This window comes from Gorilla gorilla, chromosome 10, assembly GCF_029281585.2.
Source record: "Gorilla gorilla gorilla isolate KB3781 chromosome 10, NHGRI_mGorGor1-v2.1_pri, whole genome shotgun sequence".
Lineage (NCBI taxonomy): Eukaryota > Metazoa > Chordata > Mammalia > Primates > Hominidae > Gorilla > Gorilla gorilla.
Window position 1 is genome coordinate 36,928,380 of NC_073234.2, and position 22,414 is coordinate 36,950,793.

The following is a 22,414-nucleotide window of genomic DNA, read 5'->3' on the forward strand; positions in this document are numbered from 1 at the left end:
GTGAGACTCCATCTCAAAAAGAAACAAAAACAAACAAATACAACACCTATTTCTCTTCTAATTTTGTCTTTGTTGATGCGAGTGATATTGTTACTTACCTCCTTCAAATGTTTTGAAAGATTAATTTATGACATAATTTAAGGTGTTTTAAAATAAAATAATGTAAAATATAACAAATATAGAAAAAATTACTTTGTTTCCTTCAGAGCAGAGAAACACTAATGAAAACAAATGTTGTCATTGCATAATATTCCCATAAGCTAAAATTTTATCTACACAATCTACACAGAACCTGACAAACATAAAGGAAAGGTGCAAAAATTATTATTCCTGAAAAGTTACGAACTCTTCTGAAATTAATTTAAGGATAGTTTCTCCAACCACCAAGTATAAATATATAAACGTACCAAGTAGCCTGTATTATCAAGTCTTTAATACTGAAAAGCTATGGATCTATCAAGGTATACAAAGTATCCAAGCTCCACATTGGACTAAAATTGATGTATGCTAACATAACATAAACACTAGTCCCACCATGCCCCCTTAAACCTGCTGTATTGTCATTAAAACATGGATTTTAATATCCCTCCACAGTAAGTTAAAGCAAAAATTAGTATGCTAGACTAGGTATTCTGTGATGAATTAATGACCACCAATATCCCCAAGTTGGGTTAGGAAAATGCAGAATGGTCAGGGGTCTCAATTTTACCAATCACTGATATAGTAGGATATTTTTATATAATTTTACTACCCATCTAATTTAGATAAACTTTATATACGACTATAGGAAATAAGCAATAAAAATAAGATTCCCTTTTCACAAATAAGGAATACACATTTGTCAGTCATTACATTTCACTCACGATACAATAACACACGTCTCAACTATCTAACGAAAAACCTTCCCTAATCAATGTAACTGTAAATGGCAAATAGTACCATTAGGTACCTATACGTATGTACCTTCAGGATAATAAGAAAAATATTTATCAGCTAAGATATCTGTTCTCTATGCAAATACAAAACTATGGTTTCTATTTAATAGTAATCACAATAGTGGTCAGGGGAAATGTCTTTTGAAATTATCTTCCAATAACTCCACAATAACATGCTAAAACATGACTCAGCACACCCACAATGTGCTTGCCACATAAATCTTCCCAAATTTTTGACAAGCATATAAGCAGGCACTCAACAACTATGTTGCTGATGATGCCGTCTTCAGCCTACTTCCTTATACCGTCCAAAACGAAAGTTACTATTTGTTGAGGGATGAAAACAGGTTTGACGACATGGCCTATGGACAAAGTTCCAGGATTTCTAAACTCTACCCCTATGTGATTCATACACTGGGGGTTTCAGAGTGGAAAAGACCAGTCTTTGGTTATACATTTGGCAATTACTTGGGAGTTGTTTTGAGGCCACCTACTAAGAATACTTGGGATAGAGATTACAAGTTAAACCCACAAGCCAGGTAGACGAGGAGCAAGGAAATGTCTGGGAATTCGTATTTCATCGGCATATATTTAAAACATCTTATGCTTCTAGTTTCCGGTGTGAGTCAACCTCTGAGGACTGAACATCACTAAAACTCTAAGGAAACGTCTCTTTTTAATCCTCTGAAAAATCAATGCATTTAAAAACTGCCCGTTGTGTCGACGCTCGGAAAGAGGGTAGAAAACAGCGAGTCTAACTCCAAGGGAAAGAGGTGCCCCTGCCTCCCCGGGCAGCCAGGGCCCAGAGCCCAGGCCCGGTAACGGAGTCGTCCTCTTTATGCCCAAAGCCGCCGGACGGGATGCAGGTCGAGGACCGGCCGCGCGGCGCGGAGCGGGGATGCAGGGAACAGGGCCCGCGCGACCATTCCACCGGCTACGGCCACCCCTGACACACACCCCAGAGGCAGCGTCCACGCAGCCGGGGTCCTGGGTGGCTTGGCCTCGGGTGGTCCTGGGCTTCTCGGTGCGCCCGCCCCCGCCCCCGCTCTGACTCAGCATCCCAGCCTCCCACAGGGGGCGGGAGCGCTCCCCGCCGGGCGGCGCAGGCCTGACCGACCGCGCCCCGCGCCGCCTTGGCCCCTCAGCCCGCGGCCGTCTCACTTACCCAGCCGGGTCTCCGCCGCGCCACCGCCGGCGGGCTCCCGCGGCCTCCTCGAGACCCAGGACACTTCCGGCTTCGCAAGCCCTGGCCGAGGGCCACGTGACCGACGGCCGGCGCGCCGGTGCGGGTGCGCGTGCGCACGCCTATGGCCCGTCTGGTAGCCACCACAGCCGCGGCGGCAACTGTCGAGTCGGCTTCCGCGGCCACGGTAATGAGGGGGATGTCTGGAGACACCCCGTCTACTGTTGCCCTCGCCCTTTACTTTAAAGGGGAAGTGAGGAGCCCTGAGCAGCGAACACAGTAATTGGGATTACCGCAACTGCAAATCCCGCCCCTACCCCGAGCGCTGGCCGACAGTAGGGCGGACCGACGCTGAGCAAGGGATTACATCCCAAGATTTACAGGTGTGCAGAACGTGGGACACGTGGGGGCAGGCACAGACGGCCGGCAGAGCTGGGAGGGATGGATTCTATGTTTTAAGGGCCCACTTTGGCTGCAGTGGAGCCAGATTATCGTCTCACAGTAATTCAGACTTTACATTGTTTTTTTCATTTTCCCATCACCCAGAAAGACGTTAAATTCTTAATGTAAAAATGTTCATTTAATTCCCTCTCGGTATTTTGGAAAACGGCCGTATTGGAGTATCTAACTGTAAACTTAAGAATTTAAGAACTAAAACTTAAATACTAAAATTAGGTCCTGCAATATTCGTGCAGTCAAAATCTCAAGCCGCTATTCCCAATAAGGAATAGCTTTCTGAAGGGGTCCCTTCTGCCCACGGACAGCAAAACAGGCCTTTCTCAACATGAGGGAGCAGAGACCGCTGCTAATCTAGGGCTAAATTTCTGAGTGGAGGGGAAGAGGAAGATGGTGTTTCCCAGAGTAGCAGCAGCAAACACGAATGAATGGGAAGTCATGCGGAGTGGCTCAGAGGCTTTTGAATGTAACAGACCTAGGGTTGCTGTCTCGGCTGCCAATTACTGACTTAAAAGCTAGTCTCTTACCTCTCTAAGCCTCAGTTTTATCAAATGCACAATGGAGATAACAAAAGTCCACTCTAATGAGTTCTTACAAAGCAAGTTACTTTATTAGCATTTTAAACAATGTATAAGTGATGGAATCATTCTAGCAACACATCTATTCACTGCTTACAATTCCAACTAATTTCAGTTCTTTGATATCTAATGACAAGAGCGAAGACCTGTTAAAGTTCCTTCCACCAGTAAAACTCACAGCTCAAAGTTGTGGGAGTGATTAACTGAGCCACAGGCCTTCATTCACATGTTTACCACATTAAAATACCACACAGTGTTTTCTTATAAGGTCAACCACCTGGGAAGCAATTAACATTAGCATTAAAACTGTTAGGCACAGGGCTAAATCAGGCATTATATAAAACCTTGTGGTTCCCTAGTCAAGTCAAACAAATCCCCAAATATTTCAGCTTGTAACAGTTTTGTCCTTCCTCTCTTGAGACAATTATTTGGGTACTTGCTTTTGGAAATAAGGTAATTCATGATGGAAGCTTCCTAGCTGTGATGGTGCTCTAGGCAACTTCAGAGAATGAAGATAGAAGTTACGCATGATTATATAACATGAAGAGTTTAATTTTTATTACACACTCAATTTCCATGCCCTATTTCTCTTAGCTCTATAAACACATGTAAATCTTCTGCAGAGCTTTAAAGAGCTCTGAAAGGGAAAACACCTTTCCATATATGGAATTGATAGCATAGTAAGGCCGTGTGCAGTGGCTTATACCTGTAATCCCAACATTGTGAGGCCAGTGGGAGGATTGCTTGAGGCTGGGAGTTTGAGACCAGACTGGGTAACATAGTGAGACCCTGTCTCTACCAAAAAAAAAAAAAAAAAAAAAAAGTAGCTGGGTGTGGTGGTGCACACCTGTAATCACAGCTAGTCCGGATGCTGAGGCAGGAGGATTGGTAGAGTATGGGAGAAGTTACAGTGAGCTATGATGTCACCACTGCACTCCAGCCTGGGTGATAGACTGATCTCTATTCAAAAAAAAAGAAAAAAAAAGTATAGTGATACACTATTAATTCCATATATGCTAATATGAGATAGCATCCATATAAACTACTATCAAGTCTTTATGTGCCAGCTACTGTAATAAGTCTTTTCAAGTTTAACTCATTGAATTCATAATGAGGTTTGAGGTAGCTACCATTATTTCCCCCATTTTACAAATAGGGAAACTGAGGCTGGGAGACATTCTTTAACTTGCCCAAGGTTCTAAAACCAGTTACTGGCAGAACTGGTATTTGAACCTACTTAATCTGATTCTAGAGCCTGTGCTATATAAACTCTTACCCACTATGCTATGCTATTCATTAGTATCCGTTTAACAATTACTACTATTGCAATAGCTGCAATTATCACTCCTATAGTACAGGGGAACCTATCAAAGAAACACTCAGCTTTCACTTACCTATTTCTGAAAACATTTTTTATTAAAGTATAAGGTACATTTCACTGATTTACTTTTATAACTGTCAATTTAGTTAAGTATTTTTATTATATGGTCTAAGAAAAATGTTTGAAATGTCTTCTGGAATTAACCGGAACAAAATAAATGTACAAAATTTAGAATAGAATTTTACAGAGTTTATAAGCCACTGAAGCCCATTCATGAAACCCATTCATGAGGCCAAAGGGCAAAACAAACCCTCCCTGAACATCTCAATTGGGCTTTTAGAATTTAAACGTAAATGTCTATACGAATTCTGCTGCTCAGTTTTGTCCCTCCTCTCTTCTTTCCAGTGATACTACTGATAACTATTATTTTTTCCTTTTGCTTTCTCAAGTAGCCATGAATAAAAATGGAGGAAGGCAGGGGTTAGTACTTCTAATAATTAAATGTCAGTTACCATTTACAAACATAATAAACACATAGGTATACTATAGGTATACTGTGTTCTAAATACATCCAATAAAAGAGTTAGAAAATAAATTGGGATTTTAAATTCTTTTTTTTTTTTTGAGAGAGAGAGTCTTACTCTCTTGCCCAGGCTGGCGTGCAGTGGCACAATCTCAGCTCACTGCAACCTCTGCCTTCCGGGTTAAAGCGATTCTCCTGCCTCAGCCTCCTGAGTAGCTGGGATTACGAGCGTGCACCATCACACCTGGCTGTTGTATTTTTAGTAGAGATGGGGTTTCACCATGTTGGCCAGGCTAGTCTCAAACTCCTGACCTCAAGTGATCCACCTGCCTTAGCCTCCCAAAGTGCTGGGATTACAGTCGTGAGCCACCACGCCCGGCCTGGAATTTTAAATTCTATCAACAGATTCACATAGGCTTTTTCCAGTACATTAAAAAAAAAGACTCTCATGTAACAGAACTAAGTTGCATGTTACCTTTGAGGAGTGAGGTTAAATGAATTAAAGCATCCACACACTCATATTTGTAAACCTTTAAATGGGAAATTATGGAGAGATTAAGATGAGAAAATAAAACTAAAGTATTTATAATAATTCCAGAAAAGACTTGGTAGATTTCACTACGTAAAATTTATTTATATATATATATATATTAAAAAAAGTATAACACTGGAGCCTAAAACCATTCTCTTTTGTAGAATACATATTGGCATTGAAACAGTTTAAAGAAATGAAATGGCTATCTACAAAAAGTTAGTTTTGATTGCTGTCTTCCCCCATACTTTGTGTCTTCACACATAAAGAAAATTTTCAAACATTTTATATTCAGCAATTTTTTAAAAAGTACACTGTTTTCCACTGCTATGGTCTTTATAAAGGACTTGACTTAAAATTTCAAATAAAAAAGAATTAAGGTTCTAGGATAACTCTTGTGTCTTTTAAGAGCATCTTTATACAGAACAATTTGGACCGGCATGCAGGCAACTTCTTTTGTTGTTACATACCTGTATTAGGAAAATTACACCCATTTTACAGAAAATCCCAAAACATATACTGCAATAAGCTCAAAACAATGTGAAAAAGACCAGTGTGAATGGCACACAAAAATCGCCTCTTTATAAATTAACTGGAATTCATGATCATGAAGTAAGCACAGGGAAATCCAGTCCTCAGGGCTTTGCTCTCTGGAAGAACACCTGTAAATAAAGTATTAATGCAATCAATACTAATGTCAGAAGATATCACTTTTACCTGAAGAATGGCTCCAAGTATCTGAGTGCTAGCAATGTTCTTCTGTAACATTAGAACATTTCTCGTGCCTTATATATCCATATGTAATCCAAGCTAAGAACTTTCTGTTCTGGAGAATTTGATAAGTGTAGATATAACTTATGCTGACATCACCCAACTGGGGAAGCAGTGAAAATATGGTGTTATCTCTATGCTATGGAAATCAAGTGGTCAGAAGAAAACAAGCTCTTGACACCTTTTTACTGATTGGTACTATTTCCAAATTAACACTGGTAAATTAAACATTGAGGACGGGCACGGTGGCTCACGCCTGTAATCCCAGCACTTTGGGAGGCCGAGGCCTGAAGTCGGGAGTTTGAGATCAGCCTGACCAACATGGAGAAACCCAGTCTCTACTCAAAATAGAAAAAATTAGCCGGGTGTGGTGGCGCATGCCTGTAATCCCAGCTATTCGGGAGGCTGAGGCAGGAGAATCACTTGAACCTGGGAGGCAGAGGTTGCGGTGAGCCAAGATCGTGCCATTGCACTCCAGCCTGGGCAACAACAGTGAAACTCCGTCTCAAAAAAAAAAAAAAAATTAAATATTGAGGAGGAAACAAGTCAAAGCTAAACATAGCAGTTCTAACTCTGTAAGGAATTTACTATTTATTTGATGATTCAAAAGTACTTCCAAGTCAAAATTTGAGACTACAAAGGAGTTGGCTAGAGGCTGTGCTAGGCATGGCCTAGTACTACATGCTGCCATCCATAGCAGGTCAGGTGAGCACCAGACATAATTCAGTGTTCTCAGTAAGGACAATGATACGGTTTGACCCTGTGTCCCCACGCAGATCTCATCTTGTAGCTCCCATAATTCCTATGTGTTGTGGGAAGGACCGGGTGGGAGATGATTGAATCATGGGGGCAGGTCTTTCCCATGTTGTTTTCCTGATAGTAAATGGGTCTCACAAGATCTGATGGTTTTAAAAATGGGAGTCTCCCTGCACAAGCTCTCTCTTTGCCTGCTGCCATCCACGTAAGATGTGACCTGCTCCTTCTTGCCTTCTGACATGATTGTGAAGCCTCCCCTGCCATGTGGAACTGTAAATCCAATAAAGCTATTTTGTAAATTGCCCAGTCTCGGGTATGTCTTTATCAGCAGCGTGAAAATGGACTAATACAGACAAGAACAGTATTGATAGTGCCCTAGTACCTAGGAGATTCATTTAATAGATAATCAACTATGTGCAGGGAAAAGAATGATCACTATATAGGCAGAATAAAACCTTACGAGGAGGCTGTGCTTAAGGCAAACCTAGAGAAATGGGTACAGTTCATACAGAAGTTGGGCTGCTAGTAAGGCAGGATTTTTGAAGAACTACAAGAACAGTAAAGACCATTTCTGCAAGAAAAAACAGAAAGGTAGTCTCAGGTCAGAATACGAAAAAAAAAAAAAATTAAGTGCCAAACTGAGAAACATGAATTTGTTCAGGAAGGTTATGAGGAAGGCGAATAAATATCAAAGGACTGTTTGAAGTTTTCAAACACATCAGCCTGGCTAGAACAAGAGAAGAGAGATCAGAGTAAGATAACATCAGCCTACACCAGAGCAGCAGAGACAGAAGAGAGAGAAGATGAGGAAAGAATCTGCAAGATCTGAGGATCAATCAGATGTGAGGGGAGGAGTGAACACAAAAGAATGAAATTCATTTTTTCCAACTAGAATAATAATGCTAACACTGAGAATTATGATCACTAAGATAATGTCATCAATGAAGAGAAGTTGGGCCCAGAAGGAAGACTTTTTATAAATGCTATGCAGATAAATAACCACATCTGGAGAACAAGCCTTCTATAGGGTACCTAGATCTACTGTTACAGACACCTCTAACAGATAGTGAGGATTGAGTCCTTAAATTCAGTTTGACTGATCAGTTATTAAACAGGGGTTACTCCTGTAGGCACTTTGCTTTTTTATGGGAGGATGGCGAAGGGGAGGGGGGTTCCCAATGATAAACAAAAACAAGCCCTCAATATTCTTCCACAAAAACTCTCTGAGATGTTTAAGCTGACAAACTACAACTAAGAAAAAACTGACAAGGGAAGATGTTAGAACCACAGTCAAAGGATGGCACACTTAAATTATTTACTGCGCAAAGCCCTTTGACTTACAAATTCTACTGAATGTCTTTGCCAAAAGAACCAGGTGATACACTAAGTTACCTGCTACTGAATTTAATACAGTGCTTTGTCTTCAAATTATTTGAGTGAAGATAATAAAAAATAATTCATCTTGTCACACTGTAACTTTATTTCTAGATCATGAGCTCCTTATGGGGAGGGAAAATTACTCATAGTTGTATTTGCAGCCATTACTGTAGTACTTGGTACATAAAAAGCAGTCATTATGTATGAAATGAATGACTACCTAGGTAAGACCAAGACAGTTTCATCTCATGAACTCAATTATAACTATGAATACCAAATAAACATGTGACACTTTTTGTTGATTTACAGAGTTAAAAAAAAAAAAATCAGTAATTTCGTAAATGTAAAAGGAGGCTTGATGGCCCAAATCTGAGGATTCTCCTTTTTGTGTTTTACAGTTCAAATGTTTCAAAATAGGATATAAGCAAATATCTCATCCTTCTGTTTTTATATTTTTAGCCCCTTCTTTTCAACTTAATTTGGACAACTGTTCTTGAACATTTCTTATTCTCCTAATCCCTCTAGTTTCTATTTAATTACATCATGAAACTGTAAAAGAAAACTGGCATTTTCTCACCAATATACTCAAAGGTGTACACATTCAGTGTGCTTACCTAACTTATGCTCTTTTTCAAGAGCTTAGTTAAAAGAGACTTCACATAAACATCTATAATTGCAGGTATGTATTCTCTCTTGGCTCTCAAACATTACCTAATTGTATGAAGATATGTGAGCTTCACAAATACCTACCTTTAAGTAATTTTTAAAAACTTTAGCATCAGGCTGCTGAAGCGCTTGACAAAACTCCTGGGGGGTGGGGAAAAGAGGGAGAAAAAGAACAAATGTATTTGTATTAAATCCATTGTAATTCGTATCCAGTTTTATTTTTAAATTTTTTTTAAGAGATGGTCTTGCTCTGTCATCTAGGCTGGAGTACAGTGGTGTGATCATAGCTCACTGTAGCCTCCAACTCCTAGGCTCAAGGGACACTCCCACCTCAGCCTCCCAAGAAGCTGGAATTACAGGCCTAAGTCACTGTGCCCAGCTCTTTTTTTTAAAAAGCTGTAGTTAAAAACACTTAAAACTTATCACCTTAACCACTTTTACATGTACAGTACAGTAAGCGTTAACTACATGCACACTGTTGTACAACAGGTTTCTAGAACTTTTGCATCTTGCAAAACAAGCTTGCTTTCTGCCTCTTAACTGAAGAACTCCCCATTTTCCCCTACTCCAGCCCCTGGCAACCACCACTTTCTGCTTTGGTGAGTCTACTTTAGATATCTCAAACAAATGGAATCATATAGCATTGTCTTTTAATAACTGCCTTATTTCATTTAGCATAATGTCCTCTAGGTTCATCCACATTATAGCATATGACAGGATTATTTTATAAATCAGGCTTAATATTCTATTGTATGTATATACCATATTTTGTTTATCCATTTATGTGTCAAAGGAATTTAAGGTTGCTTCAAATTCATGGTATTTAACTTATCAAGATTAATTCGAACAGTATCTCCCACAAGAGGTTTATAGCATTTTCAAATGTTAGTACTTGTCAAACAGGCTGCTTTCACTTTTGAGAACATAGCTCTCCTAGACAAGGTGGATTCATGCCTGAGAGGAGTGAATGGGACAAAAACTACATTGCTACGGCTGCTCACATCTAGTAAGAGGGATAACCAAACAGAGCTAGACCAAAAGAAAAGAGAATTCTAATAGAGAATATTGTGCAAAATGTGTTGTCAGACATAAGGCATATGAAAAAGGGAAAACTGAGGTTCCTTATCTTTCATAATGAATTACTAAATAGAAAAATAATTTTATTTCATTTAGCAATCTGGAAGATTAGCTGTAAACTGAATGGTCTAAGTTCTACTTTTGATGAGCACTAAGATCACAAGAATAGTAATTTATTATTTGCATTAAAATATGAGTTTATTTACATATCAAATGAAAACCAAGAAAGTCATTAATATCTCTAAAGGTGGTATACTGTGAAATAAGAGATCACAAATTCATTAAAAATGAGTTAAATTCATTTTTTAAACTCGTGAGATCTACTTTATTTTTGAAAAAAACAGTATTATAAAAACTTCAAAAAAACACCATTGAGGCTGGGCACAGTGGCTCATGCCTGTAATCCCAGCACTTTGGGAGGTCAAAGTGGCCGGATCACTTGAGGTCTGGAGTTCAAGACCAGCCTGGCCAACATGGTGGAACCCCATCTCTGCCAAAAATACAAAAATTAGCCAGGTGTGGTGGCATGCGCCTGTAGTCCCAGCTACTTGGGAGGTTGAGGTGGAAGAATTGCTTGAACCCGGGAGGCAGAGGTTGTGGTGAGCCAAGATCGCACCACTGCACACTAGCCTGGGCGACAGTGATGACCCTGTCTCAAAATAAAAACAAAAAACAAAAAAACACCATTGAAAGCTGTGTTCATGGACTGAAGACTTAATATTGTTAAAATGTCCTCGCTACCCAAAGCAATCTGCCGAGAAGTGATGTCTGCTGTTCTCTTACCTCTCTTTGGTGTTTGACTGCCACCACCTATGAAGGGGCCCTTACCCTTCTGCAATACCCAGACCAGGGTGATGTAGTAGTGTTCAGGGACTTGGTGAAGGTCATAAGAGTGAATTATAACACACATAGGGAGCTGGGTGACAGTGGCAAGAAATTTGTATTTTTCAACATACCTCAAATCCAAAAAAAAAAAAAAAAAAAACCCTTGGATGGGGCACAGTGGCTCACGCCTGTAATCCCAGCACTTTGGGAAGCCGAGGTGGGTGGATCACGAGGTCAGGAGTTCGAGACTAGCCTGGCCAATATGGTGAAACCCCATCTCTACTAAAAATACAAAAATTAGCTGGGTGCAGTAGCGGGTGCCTGTAGTCCCAGCTACTCGGGAGGCTGAGGCAGGAGAATCGCTTGAACCCGGGATGCGGAGGTTGCAATGAGCCGAGATCGCGCCACTGCACTCTAGCCTGGGCGACAGAGCAAGACTAGAGCAAGACTCCATCTCAAACAAACAACAAAAAACCCTTGGATGCAGATCATGATGTTTAAGAACACAATACCATTACCCTTCCTACAATTCTATTTATATTATGAAGAGCATGTCCTGGTGGATATAGAGATCAAGATGAATAAGGAGATTATGGAACACATCAAAAAAATCGTGGGGAAGAATGAGGACACAAGAAAGGAGAGCAGGAGAAAAAGCAGCTCTCTCACCGAGCTCATTTTGGCCTTCAAAGTAGTTCTGATGGGAATCTACCTGTGAAGTTAAAGGGCAGGTGCCCTATCCGGGCCTAATGCATTAGGAGAAGACAGGGAAGTACAAAGCAACACTGAAAGCCAGTGCCTAGCAGTAAGGTCCAAGGACACTATGGGCTAGCGTAATTGATATGGGGTTACCTTGTTACAGAAAAGCCCCTGGTTCTGGACAGGTGTGGTGGCTCACGCCTGTAATCCCAGCACTTTGGGAGGCCGAGGCCAGCGGATAACTTGAGGTCAGGAGTTCAAGACCAGCCTGGCCAATGTGGTGACCCCATCTCTACTAAAAATACAAAAATTAGGCGTGGTGGTGGGCACCTGTAATCCTAACTACTTGGGAGGCTGAGGCCGGAGAATTGCTTGAACCCGGGAGGCGGAGGTTACAGTGAGCAGAGATTGTGCCATTGCACTCCAGCCTGGATGACGGAGCAAGACTGTCTCAAAAAAAAGAAAGAAAAAGATGACGAATCTGGAAATGTCTTTGCAATAAAAGGGTCCCCCCCCCAACTTTACACATTATGTAAAATGACACAGGGGAAAGAGTATATAAAACTGAGCTGCTAAATGAATATCCCTGTTCCATCAGGTCAACAAAATGCTTCTTAATGGCCAGGCAAGGTGGCTCACGCCCATAATCCTGGGACTTTAGGAGGCCAAGGTGGGAAGATCACTGAGGTTAGGAGTTTGAGACCAGCCTGGTCTCTACTAAAAAAAAAAGCAAAAACAAAAATTAGCTAGGCATGGTGGTGCCTGCCTGTAATCCCAGCTACTCAGGAAGCTGAGCCACCAGAATCACTTGAACCTGGGAGGCGGAGGTTGCATGCAATGAGCCAAGATCATGCCTCTGCACTCCAGCCTGGGCACTAAAGCGAGACTCCATCTCAAAAAAAATAAAAATAAATTTAAAAAATTTTAAAACGCTTCTTAATCATTCCAAAAATAAAAAACAAAGTGACGTACAGATTCAAGGCAATCCGTATAAAAGTTCCAAGAGCATATTTTATAGAAATAGAAAAAACAAAACTAGAATTTACATGGAATCACAAAAGGCCCTGAATAGCCAAAACAATCCGGAGAAAGAGCAAAGCTGGATGTACCACACTTCCAGATTTCAAAATAGATTTTAATATTACAGTGTGAAAACAGTATGGTACTAGCAAAAGACAGACATATATCCTAGCTACTTGGCAGGCAGAGGCAGAAGGATTCTTTGAGTCCAGGAGTTTGTGGTTGCTGTGAACTATGATGGTGCCACTGCACTTGAGTCTGGACAACAGAGTGAGACCCTCTCTCTTTTAAGACAGACATATAAACCAATGGAACAAAATAGAATTTGAAAATCAACTCCTGTATACAGTCAACTGATCTTCAACAAGGGTACTAAGAATACACAATGGGGAACAATAATCTCTTCAATAATGGTGCTGGTAAAGCTGGATATCTACATGCAAAAGAAAATGAGACCCTTATCTTACACAAAAATCAACTCAATGTATTAAAGACTTTATATGTAAGTCTCCAAACTGCAAAACTAGAAGAAAACATAGGAGAAAAGCTTCAAGATGCTGGTCTTTGAAATGATTTCATTGATATCATGAAAAGCTACATTAGTGGGGCTACATTGAATTAAGAAGCTTCTGCATCATAAAGTAAGCAATCAACAGAGCAGAAAGGCAACCTCTGGAATAGCTAAAGAATGGGAGAAAATATTTGCAAACCATTTATCTGATAAGGGGTTAATTTCTAACATATAAAAAAACTCCTCTAATTCAATAGCAAAAAACTTAATAACTTGATTAGAAAATGGGGTAAAGACTTGAATAGACTTCTCCAAATACAAATGGTTAACAGGTGTATGAAAAAACACTCAAACATCACTAATCATAAGGGAAATGCAAATCAAAACCACAATGAGATATCACCTCACACCTGTTAGAATGGCTATTACAAAAAAACGAAAGACAGCAAGTGTTGGTGACATTGTGGAAAAACTGGAACCCTGCTACACAACTGATGGAAATGCAAAATGGTGTATAGCCACTATAGAAAATAGTAAGATGTTTCTTCAAAAAATTAAAAATAGGACTACCATATAATCCAGCAATCCCACTTCGGGGTATTTATCTAAAAGAACTGGAATCAGCATCTCAAAGACATATTAGCACTCCCATGTTAACTGTAGAACTTACAATGTGAAAATAGCCCAAATGAATCTATCAGTGGATTAATGCATAAAGAAAATGTGATATATACATACAGTGGCATGTTATTCAGCCTTAAAAAATTGCGAAATCCTGCCATATGTAACAACATGGATGAACCTAAAGGACATTGTGTGAAACAGCCAGTCACAAAAAGAGAGATAACTGTATGATTCCACTTATATTAGGTATCTAAAGTAGTCAAATTCACAGAATCAGAGAGTAGAATGGTAGTTTCTAGGAGATGGGGGCTGTGGGAAATGGGAATTGCTAATCGGTGGGTATAAAGTCTTAGTTATGCAAGATGAATATGTTCTAGAGATCCACCTATATTTCATAGGCACATCACTGTCCCTATAATTAATAATACTGTGTTGTGCACGTAAAAATTGTTAAGATGGTATATATCTCATGTAAGTGTTCTTACAATAAAATAAAAACACTATTGATGAAGAAACAAATTTTGGAATCTACATAAGAGATTGTAATTCTAGTTTTAATCAAGTTTGATACTTCATTAACTCCATGTACTACTGGACAAGAAATCTGGAAAATTATATGCCAAGAAACAATATTATACAAACGACTTCTTAAAAGTATAAGGTAACTTTCCAGACACTTTCCTTAAAATAGTTTCAGATTTACAGATTAAGCATTGATAAGCTTGGTGTACACACAATGAACTACCTGGTACAAAGCTTCAGAACTCTGCTGTGGTCCCCTTCAGCAGTCTGGAAAAGCCTATTAGGCTCCTTTAGAATGTTTTTTTAAAAAAATGCATAAAACATAATACATGGGATTACGATAGAAGCCAATTATACTGAATAATGGTTATCAAACTAAAGTATGCTAGAACAGTAAGGACTTATTAACTTGTTGGGTAACAAGGTGTAATGATATTACTTAGTAACTCATAATTTCAAAATAGTGATAAGCATAAACAGTATTTTGAGATACTGTCAACAACTTATGTAATATGAAAATATTTTTGATTTCTGCTAGCGACAATGTCACAGGCAATGCTGCTACTACTGTGATCTCTCGCCTACACAATGGTAAGAAATAGCTCTTACCTGAATTATTTCTGGAGCTACTTGCAAGGAGGGCAGGTATTCTTGTTGAAGATACTGAACACATTCTGGGCCCTGAAGATTAAAAGATACTTACAACTATTTTCTTGCTTGACATTAATAAGCTTAAGAAGAATTGGAACAATACATGTACACTTTAAAGGCAATATAGTATTGTGCTTAAGAACACAGACTCGAGAGCCAGACTGCCTTGGTTTGAAGCCTGGCTCTGGCACCTTTTTTTAAAATTATACTTTAAGTTCTGGGTTACATGTGCAGAACATGCAGTTTTGTTACATAGGTATACATGTGCCCTGGTGGTTTGCTGCACTTGGGCAAGTTACTTAACCTCTCTAAGCCTCGGTTTCTCCATCTGAAAAATAAGGTTCTTGGCTCGGTGCAGTGGCTCATGCCTGTAATCCCAGCACTTTGGGAGGAGGAGATGGGTGATCACTTGAGGTCAAGAGTTCGAGACCAGTGTGGCCAACATGGTGAAAACCCTGTTTCTACCAAAAATACAAAAAAATTAGCTGGGCATCATGGCGCATGCCTGTAATCCCAGCTACTCGAGAGGCTGAGGTAGGAGAATCACTTGAAACTGGCAGGCGCAGGCTGCAGTGAGCCGAGATTATGCCACTGCACTCCAGCCTGGGTGAGAGCGAGACTCTGTCTCAAAAAAAAAAAAAATCAGTGTATCTCTCCTCGATGTACTCTTCCTTGCACTACCACCTGGAATTCCTGTTTAATATTAGTGCTTCTGAATCAGAGGATTTATGTTTCCTCCTTCACCCTGGATCTAGGTCCCAGTTTAATGACCCATCAGAGGAAACCTGTCTGTAACTGAGAGGCAGTAACCCTTCACTGTTTCCCAGATCCCTCCTACTTTTCTTCTCATCTTTTTCTTATGTCTACCCTGTCTGTACTTACTTCCTATGCAATGTTCATCACTTTGTAACCTCACTGTTATCACTTTAAAAGAGTGTAGTTTTGTTTGTTTTGAATCAGGGAAAGTAAACTTATACCTCAAGTCAGTCAAAAGAATGAGAAAAAAGAACAATGAAGCAAAACTTTTTTTTGTTTTCTGAAGCAAAACTTTAAAATATTGTTTGACTCAATTCTGTATGTTTAAATTAAGACTTCTATGGATAAAACAAATACTTCTGAAGTAGAAATACCATCCTTACTGTTTCCTTTCATCCTTCATCCACATCCACCTTGACTGTTTAGCATCCAAACAACACCATCCAATCTCCTCTCTTGAGACTGTCTTCTCTTATCTTTCATAATGCTCCTACCTCTGGTTCTGCTTTTTCATTTTGTTTTGTTTTTGTTTTTTGAGACAGAGTCTCGCTCTGTTGCCCAGGCTGGAGTGCAGTGCCACGATCTCAGCTCACTGCAACCTCACTTCCTGGGTTCAAGCAATTCTTGTGCCTCAGCCTGCCAAGTAGTTGGGATTACAGGCGTGCACCACCACACCTGACTATCTGGTTCTACTTCTACCTTTCTGTTGACTCTTGCTTGAGCCAAAGTTCTTTCTGTTCTGGTCTTAGAAAGTCTCAGTCATTCCTATGGCTTTACTTTGACTGACTTACACTGAGGACTCCAAAATCAGTATTTAATCCTAACTGCTTCAGACCCATTGTTCCGAACACTTTCCCTCCTAAATTACAAACCCACTGCCTACTGACTTCCTGACTTTACACATGTAACACAAGGCTTTTATCTAGTCTCATCTTATTTTTTAGCTATCACTTCTGCCTCTATACTTTAGCTAAACAGAATTAAGTCTATAACTTCCCACCAAATCCACCATGTGACATCTAATCTGTCTTTGTACACCTACTTAACTTTGCCCAGAATGCCAGCTCCCTATTACTCCCATCAATCTACATTTAAGGGCCATCAAAAATATCACCTCTTTCCTATAGCTTGCTTAGATTGCCCCTCAGGCAAAATTGCCCATTCAGCTTTAGTTCCACAATATTTTATATATCTCCACTAAAGTACTTAACCCACTGGAGTTTTTTATGTGTTGGTCTCCCTTTATTCTGAGTTCCCGAGTATTGGGGGATGCCTTATTTACCTTTATACAGTTCCCCTGCTGTCCCTAAACACAACACCTACCCCACCCTAGCAGGTAGCAAGTATAGAAGAAATGCTGCTGAATTGAAAACACTTCAAGTCTCTATCAGAATCAAAAAATCAAGTTCAAATGAGTGCACAGCTGAATGGAGACCACTGAGCAAAAGCTCATGTTCTTTTTAGGGGGTGAGGGCAACTACTGCTCTTTAGCTGGCTGTAGCTATGTGGCAATAACAGTCCTGTGCTGGCATTCTATGGCTTTGAGAGAGGCTGGAGGGAAGAATTTTTGGTTAAAAAAAAGTATTTGAGATTTTTAAATGTTGGCAACCAATTCCAGTTATTTACAAATACCCAGAATCAGCTGGGCATGGTGTAATACCAGCATTTTGGGAAGCCAAGGCAGGAGGAATGTTTGAGCCCAGGAGTTCAAGACCAGTCTAGGCACAATGGTGAGACCTGGTCTCTATAAAAACCACAAAAATTAGCCAGGTGTGGTGGCATGCACCTGTACTCCCAGCTATTCAGGAGGCTGAAGTGGGAAGAGTACTTGAGCCTGGGAGGTGGGGTCTGCAATGAGCTGAGATCATGCCACTGCACTCCAGCCTGGGTAACACAGGGAGAACCTACCACAAAAAATAAAGTAAAATATATATTAAAAAAATAACCAAGGCCAGGCACAGTGGCTCACGCCTATTATCTCAGCACTTTTGGATGCCATGGTGGGCAGATCAACTTGAGGTCAGGAGTTCAATATCAGCCTGACCAACATGGTGAAACCCCGTCTCTACAAAAAATATAAAAATTAGCCAGGTGTGGTAGCATGCATCTGTGTGGTCCCAGCTACTCTGGAGACTGAGATGGGAGGATCAGTTAAGCCTCCAGGAGGTGGAGGTTGCAGTGACCCCAGATTGCACCACTGCATTCCAACCCGAGTGACAGAGTGAGACCCTGTAAATAAATAAAAAATAGACCAGGCGCAGTGGCTCACGCCTGTAATCCCAGCACTTTGGGAGGCCAAGCAAGGCAGGCGGATCACTTGAGGTCAGGAGTTCGAGACCACCCTGGCCAACATGGTGAAACCCTGTTTCTACTAACAATATAAAAATTAGCCGGGCATGGTGGCGGGTGCCTGTAATTCCAGCTACTCAGGAGGCTGAGGCAGGAGAATTGCTTGAATCTGGGAGGCAGGGGTCGCAGTGAGCCGAGATCATGCCACTGCACTCCAGCCTGGGCAACAAAAGCGAAACTCAGTCTCAAAAAAATAAATAAAAATAAAAATAAAATAAAAAATCTGGTAGTGAAGAAGCCTACAAGATCGTGAAAACTGAATCTTGAAATTCTGGCTAAGATTTTTCACATCCTTAGTCAAACCAAAACATGTTACCCAAAACATGAAGGACAATAAATGGATACTGCTACTTTCATTCATCCCCTTTCCCCACATCCAAAAAGTCAAAACAAAAGTTAAATTTTACACAAGATACATCTTTCAAGAACAAGATAATAATACCACATGTGAGATGAAAACGAAGGGGCATGGACTAAAAGGCTTACCCGTTTGAGATGAATTGTTTTCAGTGTCACTGCACACTCAGATAAAGCCTGTGAAAAACAAGTTTAAGAATTTCTATATATTCAATTCTTGTTTAGTGATCCAGCTCTTCTCTTTACTACCCTGGCCACTGCCAGGGAAATTCAAATAAATATTTCCAGAGAAATATTTAACTCCAGAGAAGGGATAGAGGAAGGAAAGGTAACAGGCAGATGGACTAAGTGGGTTGAAGTAAGAAAAGAAAAAAAAACAGAAAAATACAAACTGTTGTTTTAACGTAGTAAATTACAATTATGAAATCTAGCTTTTACCAGGTTGTGGGAAAGTGAGAAAGCAGAAATTGACATTAAGTATTGTGAAAATTAGATTTGGGGAAACTATCATACAATGAGGATCAAGTTGCCCTTTCACGCTTTTAATGATTAGGGAAAACCACTAGGTACAAGTTTTAGAATTAAAGTAGTAGTAGGAAACTAATACTCAAGCTTGAAAGAATGTTTGTGACATGTGCCCTTTCGTGGTCCTAGAAAAAGTCAGGTGTTAAAGTCGAAGGAGTAGAATTTGTAAAATTCAGCAGTAGCACTGGGATTCAATAAGAATTCATAAAAACTCCAGAAGGTATCATAAATCTTTAAAAAAAGAACCTGGATCTGAAATCACTAAATTAAAAAAAAAATCAATGAAACATAATATAATCAACCTGGCATTAAAGAAGAAATTGGGAATATATGAGCTACACAAGGTAAACAAAGATTCCTAGGTGCTTACCAATACTGTTTGTGCATCTGCCAGGTCAAAGGTTTGTTTTAAAGGTGCTAGGAAACATGCGGGGACAATGTGCTTATAAACAAAATCAGCAAATCCCACTGGTCCATCTTTACCTCCTGTCAAGAGAATTCAAATTTTCATCTTATATATAAAAGTAAGTCAATTAATTCATCACCAGGGAAAACCAACTCCCAGTTTCTCTCTCTGTTAGGGCTATGTTCCATTATGTCTAAGAGCTTTATGAAAGAGTTTGGGAAATGAAGGTTAAGAAATAAAATTATCTTACCCCAGAGTTCTACCAACTTTGAGAGGATGATAAAACATGTTTTCTGTGCAATTGGATCTGGATATTCAACTGCTCCTTGGATAACAGTAACCAACACTCTTTCTACATTCTCTGCACCTGAGGAGAAAAACTTTAGTTTAAGCAATTTCCAAAATTAACTAGGAAAGCAACCTGAAGTTCTCTTTTCATATACATTAACAAGTCAAAAATCATTTACAGGTGGAATGGGAAAAATGAAGGGGGAAAAAAGCATTTACAGAGTTGCCAAAATCCCTTGGTTTTTATTAACTGGGCATCTAAAGTTTAAACATTAAACACTGAAAAATCAGCTGGGCGCGGTGGCTCCTGTCTGTAATTCCAGCCCTTTGCAAGGCCGAGGAAGATTGCTTGAGCCCAGGAGTTTAACCAGCCTGGGCAACATGGTGAGATCCCATCTCTACAAAAAATAAGCCCAGCATTGTGGCAACTGCCAATGGTCCTGGCTACTCAGGAGGTAGAGATGGGAGGATAGCCCAGGAGGTGGAGGTTGCAATGAGTCGTGATGACACCACTGCACTCCAGCCTGGGCAAGAGAGTGAGACCCTATCTCACAAATCAAATCAAATCAAATCAAATCAAATTAAAAAATAAAACAATGAAAAATCAGTTTACCCCTGGTATCTTGTTCTCTAAATTTCCTATACAGAATTCTCTACACAAATCTGTACAGCTCCATTTATTTTATATTTCAAAATGGCAAATTTGCCATAAAGACTCAATTGTCAGGTCAATTCTGGTAAGTAACCATGTTATTTATATTGCTAAAGAACCAAATTAAGAAAATATTGCAGAAAGAAAAAGGAACAGAATACAAATTAATTTTAGGTGCTTTACATAAAAGTGATCGATTCCCACCCTGAAAACAATAAACTGTCTTCCCATGGGATAGCAAACTTCAAAATTTCTGTATTTACTTCAGTCTGCTCTTGGTCATATAGATGTACAACAGTGACACAGACTTAAGCAGACAAATTAGATATGGCATGTGTCCCCACCTTGATTTGCTATAACTTCGCTCATCCCACTGCCTGTGACTGTTTGCAGGAAAGCAAAGTAACTCCTCCGCAACATCTGCTTCTCTAAAGCAGCAGACTGGTCATTTTCTTCTGCTGGCCGGAGCAGCACTTCAAAAATTGCATGAAGCAGGGGCATGAACATCTGTTGTAAAAACGGGGATACCTGTATCTGAAGATAAACAATCATTACTTCAGAAATTAGTAACAATATTAATATACAACTTAGAAAAAACTATTTTACATAAAGCCTTTCTTTTCTATTTAGGATGCATGCGTACATAATTCAGTTAGCAAATATCAATTTTAAGATAAAATCTATATAACATAAACATTACTAAGCCAGACGCAGTGGCTCACACCTGTAATCCCAGCACTTTGGGAGGCTAAGGCGGGTGAATCACCTGAGGTCAGGAGTTCAAGGCCAGTCTGCCCAACATGGTGAAACCCCATCTCTACTAAAAATACAAAAATTAGCTGGGTGTAGTGGTGCACGCCTGCAGTCCCAGTCCAAGCTACTCAGGAGGCTGACGCAGGGGAACTGCTTGAACCTGAGAGGTGGAGGTTGCAGTGAGTCAAGATCATACCACTGCACTCCAGCCTGGGCAACACAGCAAGACTCCATTTCAAGGGGGGGGGGGGGACCTTAAAAAATATTACTAAAAGACTCAAGATCATTAAATTTAAACCCTTTCCTACAGCTTAAGATTTAGGTTAAAATAATAGACATATTTCACAATATTGCCATGGAATATTTTCAAAATTAAATTCTCAAAAAATGAATTGTTTTGCTAAACTACAAATCAGTTTATATGATTAAACTCTTAGGGTTTTTCTTTTTTTTGAACAAAGGTAAAAAACATTGTTTAATAGCATGTTCTCAATACTTGCTTACAAATGAACTCTTGAGTTTTATGAACTCTTGGGCAAATCCCTTCACTTCTCCATGCCTCAGTTTCCTCAACTATAACATATAATCCCTGTCTTCTAGGGTAGGTATGAAGATCAAATGAGTTAATGTACAAAAAATGCTTAGAACAGATTTTGAACATAGAAAGTACTATGTAAGTGGCCAGGTTTACGCCTGTAATCCTAGCACTTATGGAGGCCGAGGCAGGAGGATCACTTGAGGTCAGGAGTTTGAGATTAGCCTGGTCAACATGGGGAAACGCTGTCTCTACTAAAAGTACAAAATATTAGCCTGGTGTGGTGCATGCACCTATAGTTCCAGCTACTCAGGAGGCTGAGGCACAAGAATCGCTTGAACCTGGGAGGTGGAGGTTGCAGTGAGTTGTGACCGCGCCACTGCACTCCAGCCTATGTGACAGAGTGAGACTATCTCCATTTAAAAAAAAAAAAAAAAGAAAAAAGGAAAAAAGAGGTACTATGTAAGTATTAACCACTTTTATTAGCCAGCTTAAATGTCCTACAGAAAACTGACTTTAATACATTGAATTACTTTTAACTCTTGCTTGGGTACCCGAATTATGGTGCTTATTTAGTACTCAGTTTACTGGTTTTATATGCTCTTCTAAAACAGCAGACTAGTTTTCTTTTGCTACACAAAGCGGTTAGGGTCTGTTTATATTCAAACATCTATTAAGCATGACCTATGTATCAGGCAGTGTGCCAGACACCACAGATGATAAAAATACATATGATCCATGAGGCTCTTAAGCAATTCATTAAAAG

General features: G+C 39.8%; 2 protein-coding genes across 3 annotated transcripts in view; both read right to left on the reverse strand.

Moving 5' to 3' along the window:
* Positions 1–2,249, reverse strand: part of TBK1 (TANK binding kinase 1) — a 50,372-nt gene extending 48,123 nt beyond the window's left edge. The window contains exon 1 of the mRNA XM_019039387.4: positions 2,101–2,249. The gene's annotated coding sequence lies outside the window, so the exon portion shown is untranslated. The remainder of the gene's footprint in view (positions 1–2,100) is intronic.
* Positions 2,250–3,158: 909 nt separating this feature from the next.
* The window catches only part of XPOT (exportin for tRNA), a 46,317-nt gene continuing 27,061 nt past the window's right edge, over positions 3,159–22,414 (reverse strand). Inside the window, exons 19-25 of one of the 2 annotated variants that reach the window (XM_019039171.3) lie at positions 20,705–20,894; positions 19,671–19,787; positions 19,385–19,500; positions 18,619–18,666; positions 14,986–15,057; positions 9,183–9,239; positions 3,159–6,190 (exon numbers count right to left, since the gene is read on the reverse strand). In XM_019039171.3, coding sequence (XP_018894716.1) covers positions 6,164–6,190; positions 9,183–9,239; positions 14,986–15,057; positions 18,619–18,666; positions 19,385–19,500; positions 19,671–19,787; positions 20,705–20,894 — 627 coding nt within the window. In that variant the 3' untranslated portion in view covers positions 3,159–6,163. The remainder of the gene's footprint in view (positions 6,191–9,182; positions 9,240–14,985; positions 15,058–18,618; positions 18,667–19,384; positions 19,501–19,670; positions 19,788–20,704; positions 20,895–22,414) is intronic. The other variant, XM_063693848.1, reaches the window with a different exon arrangement.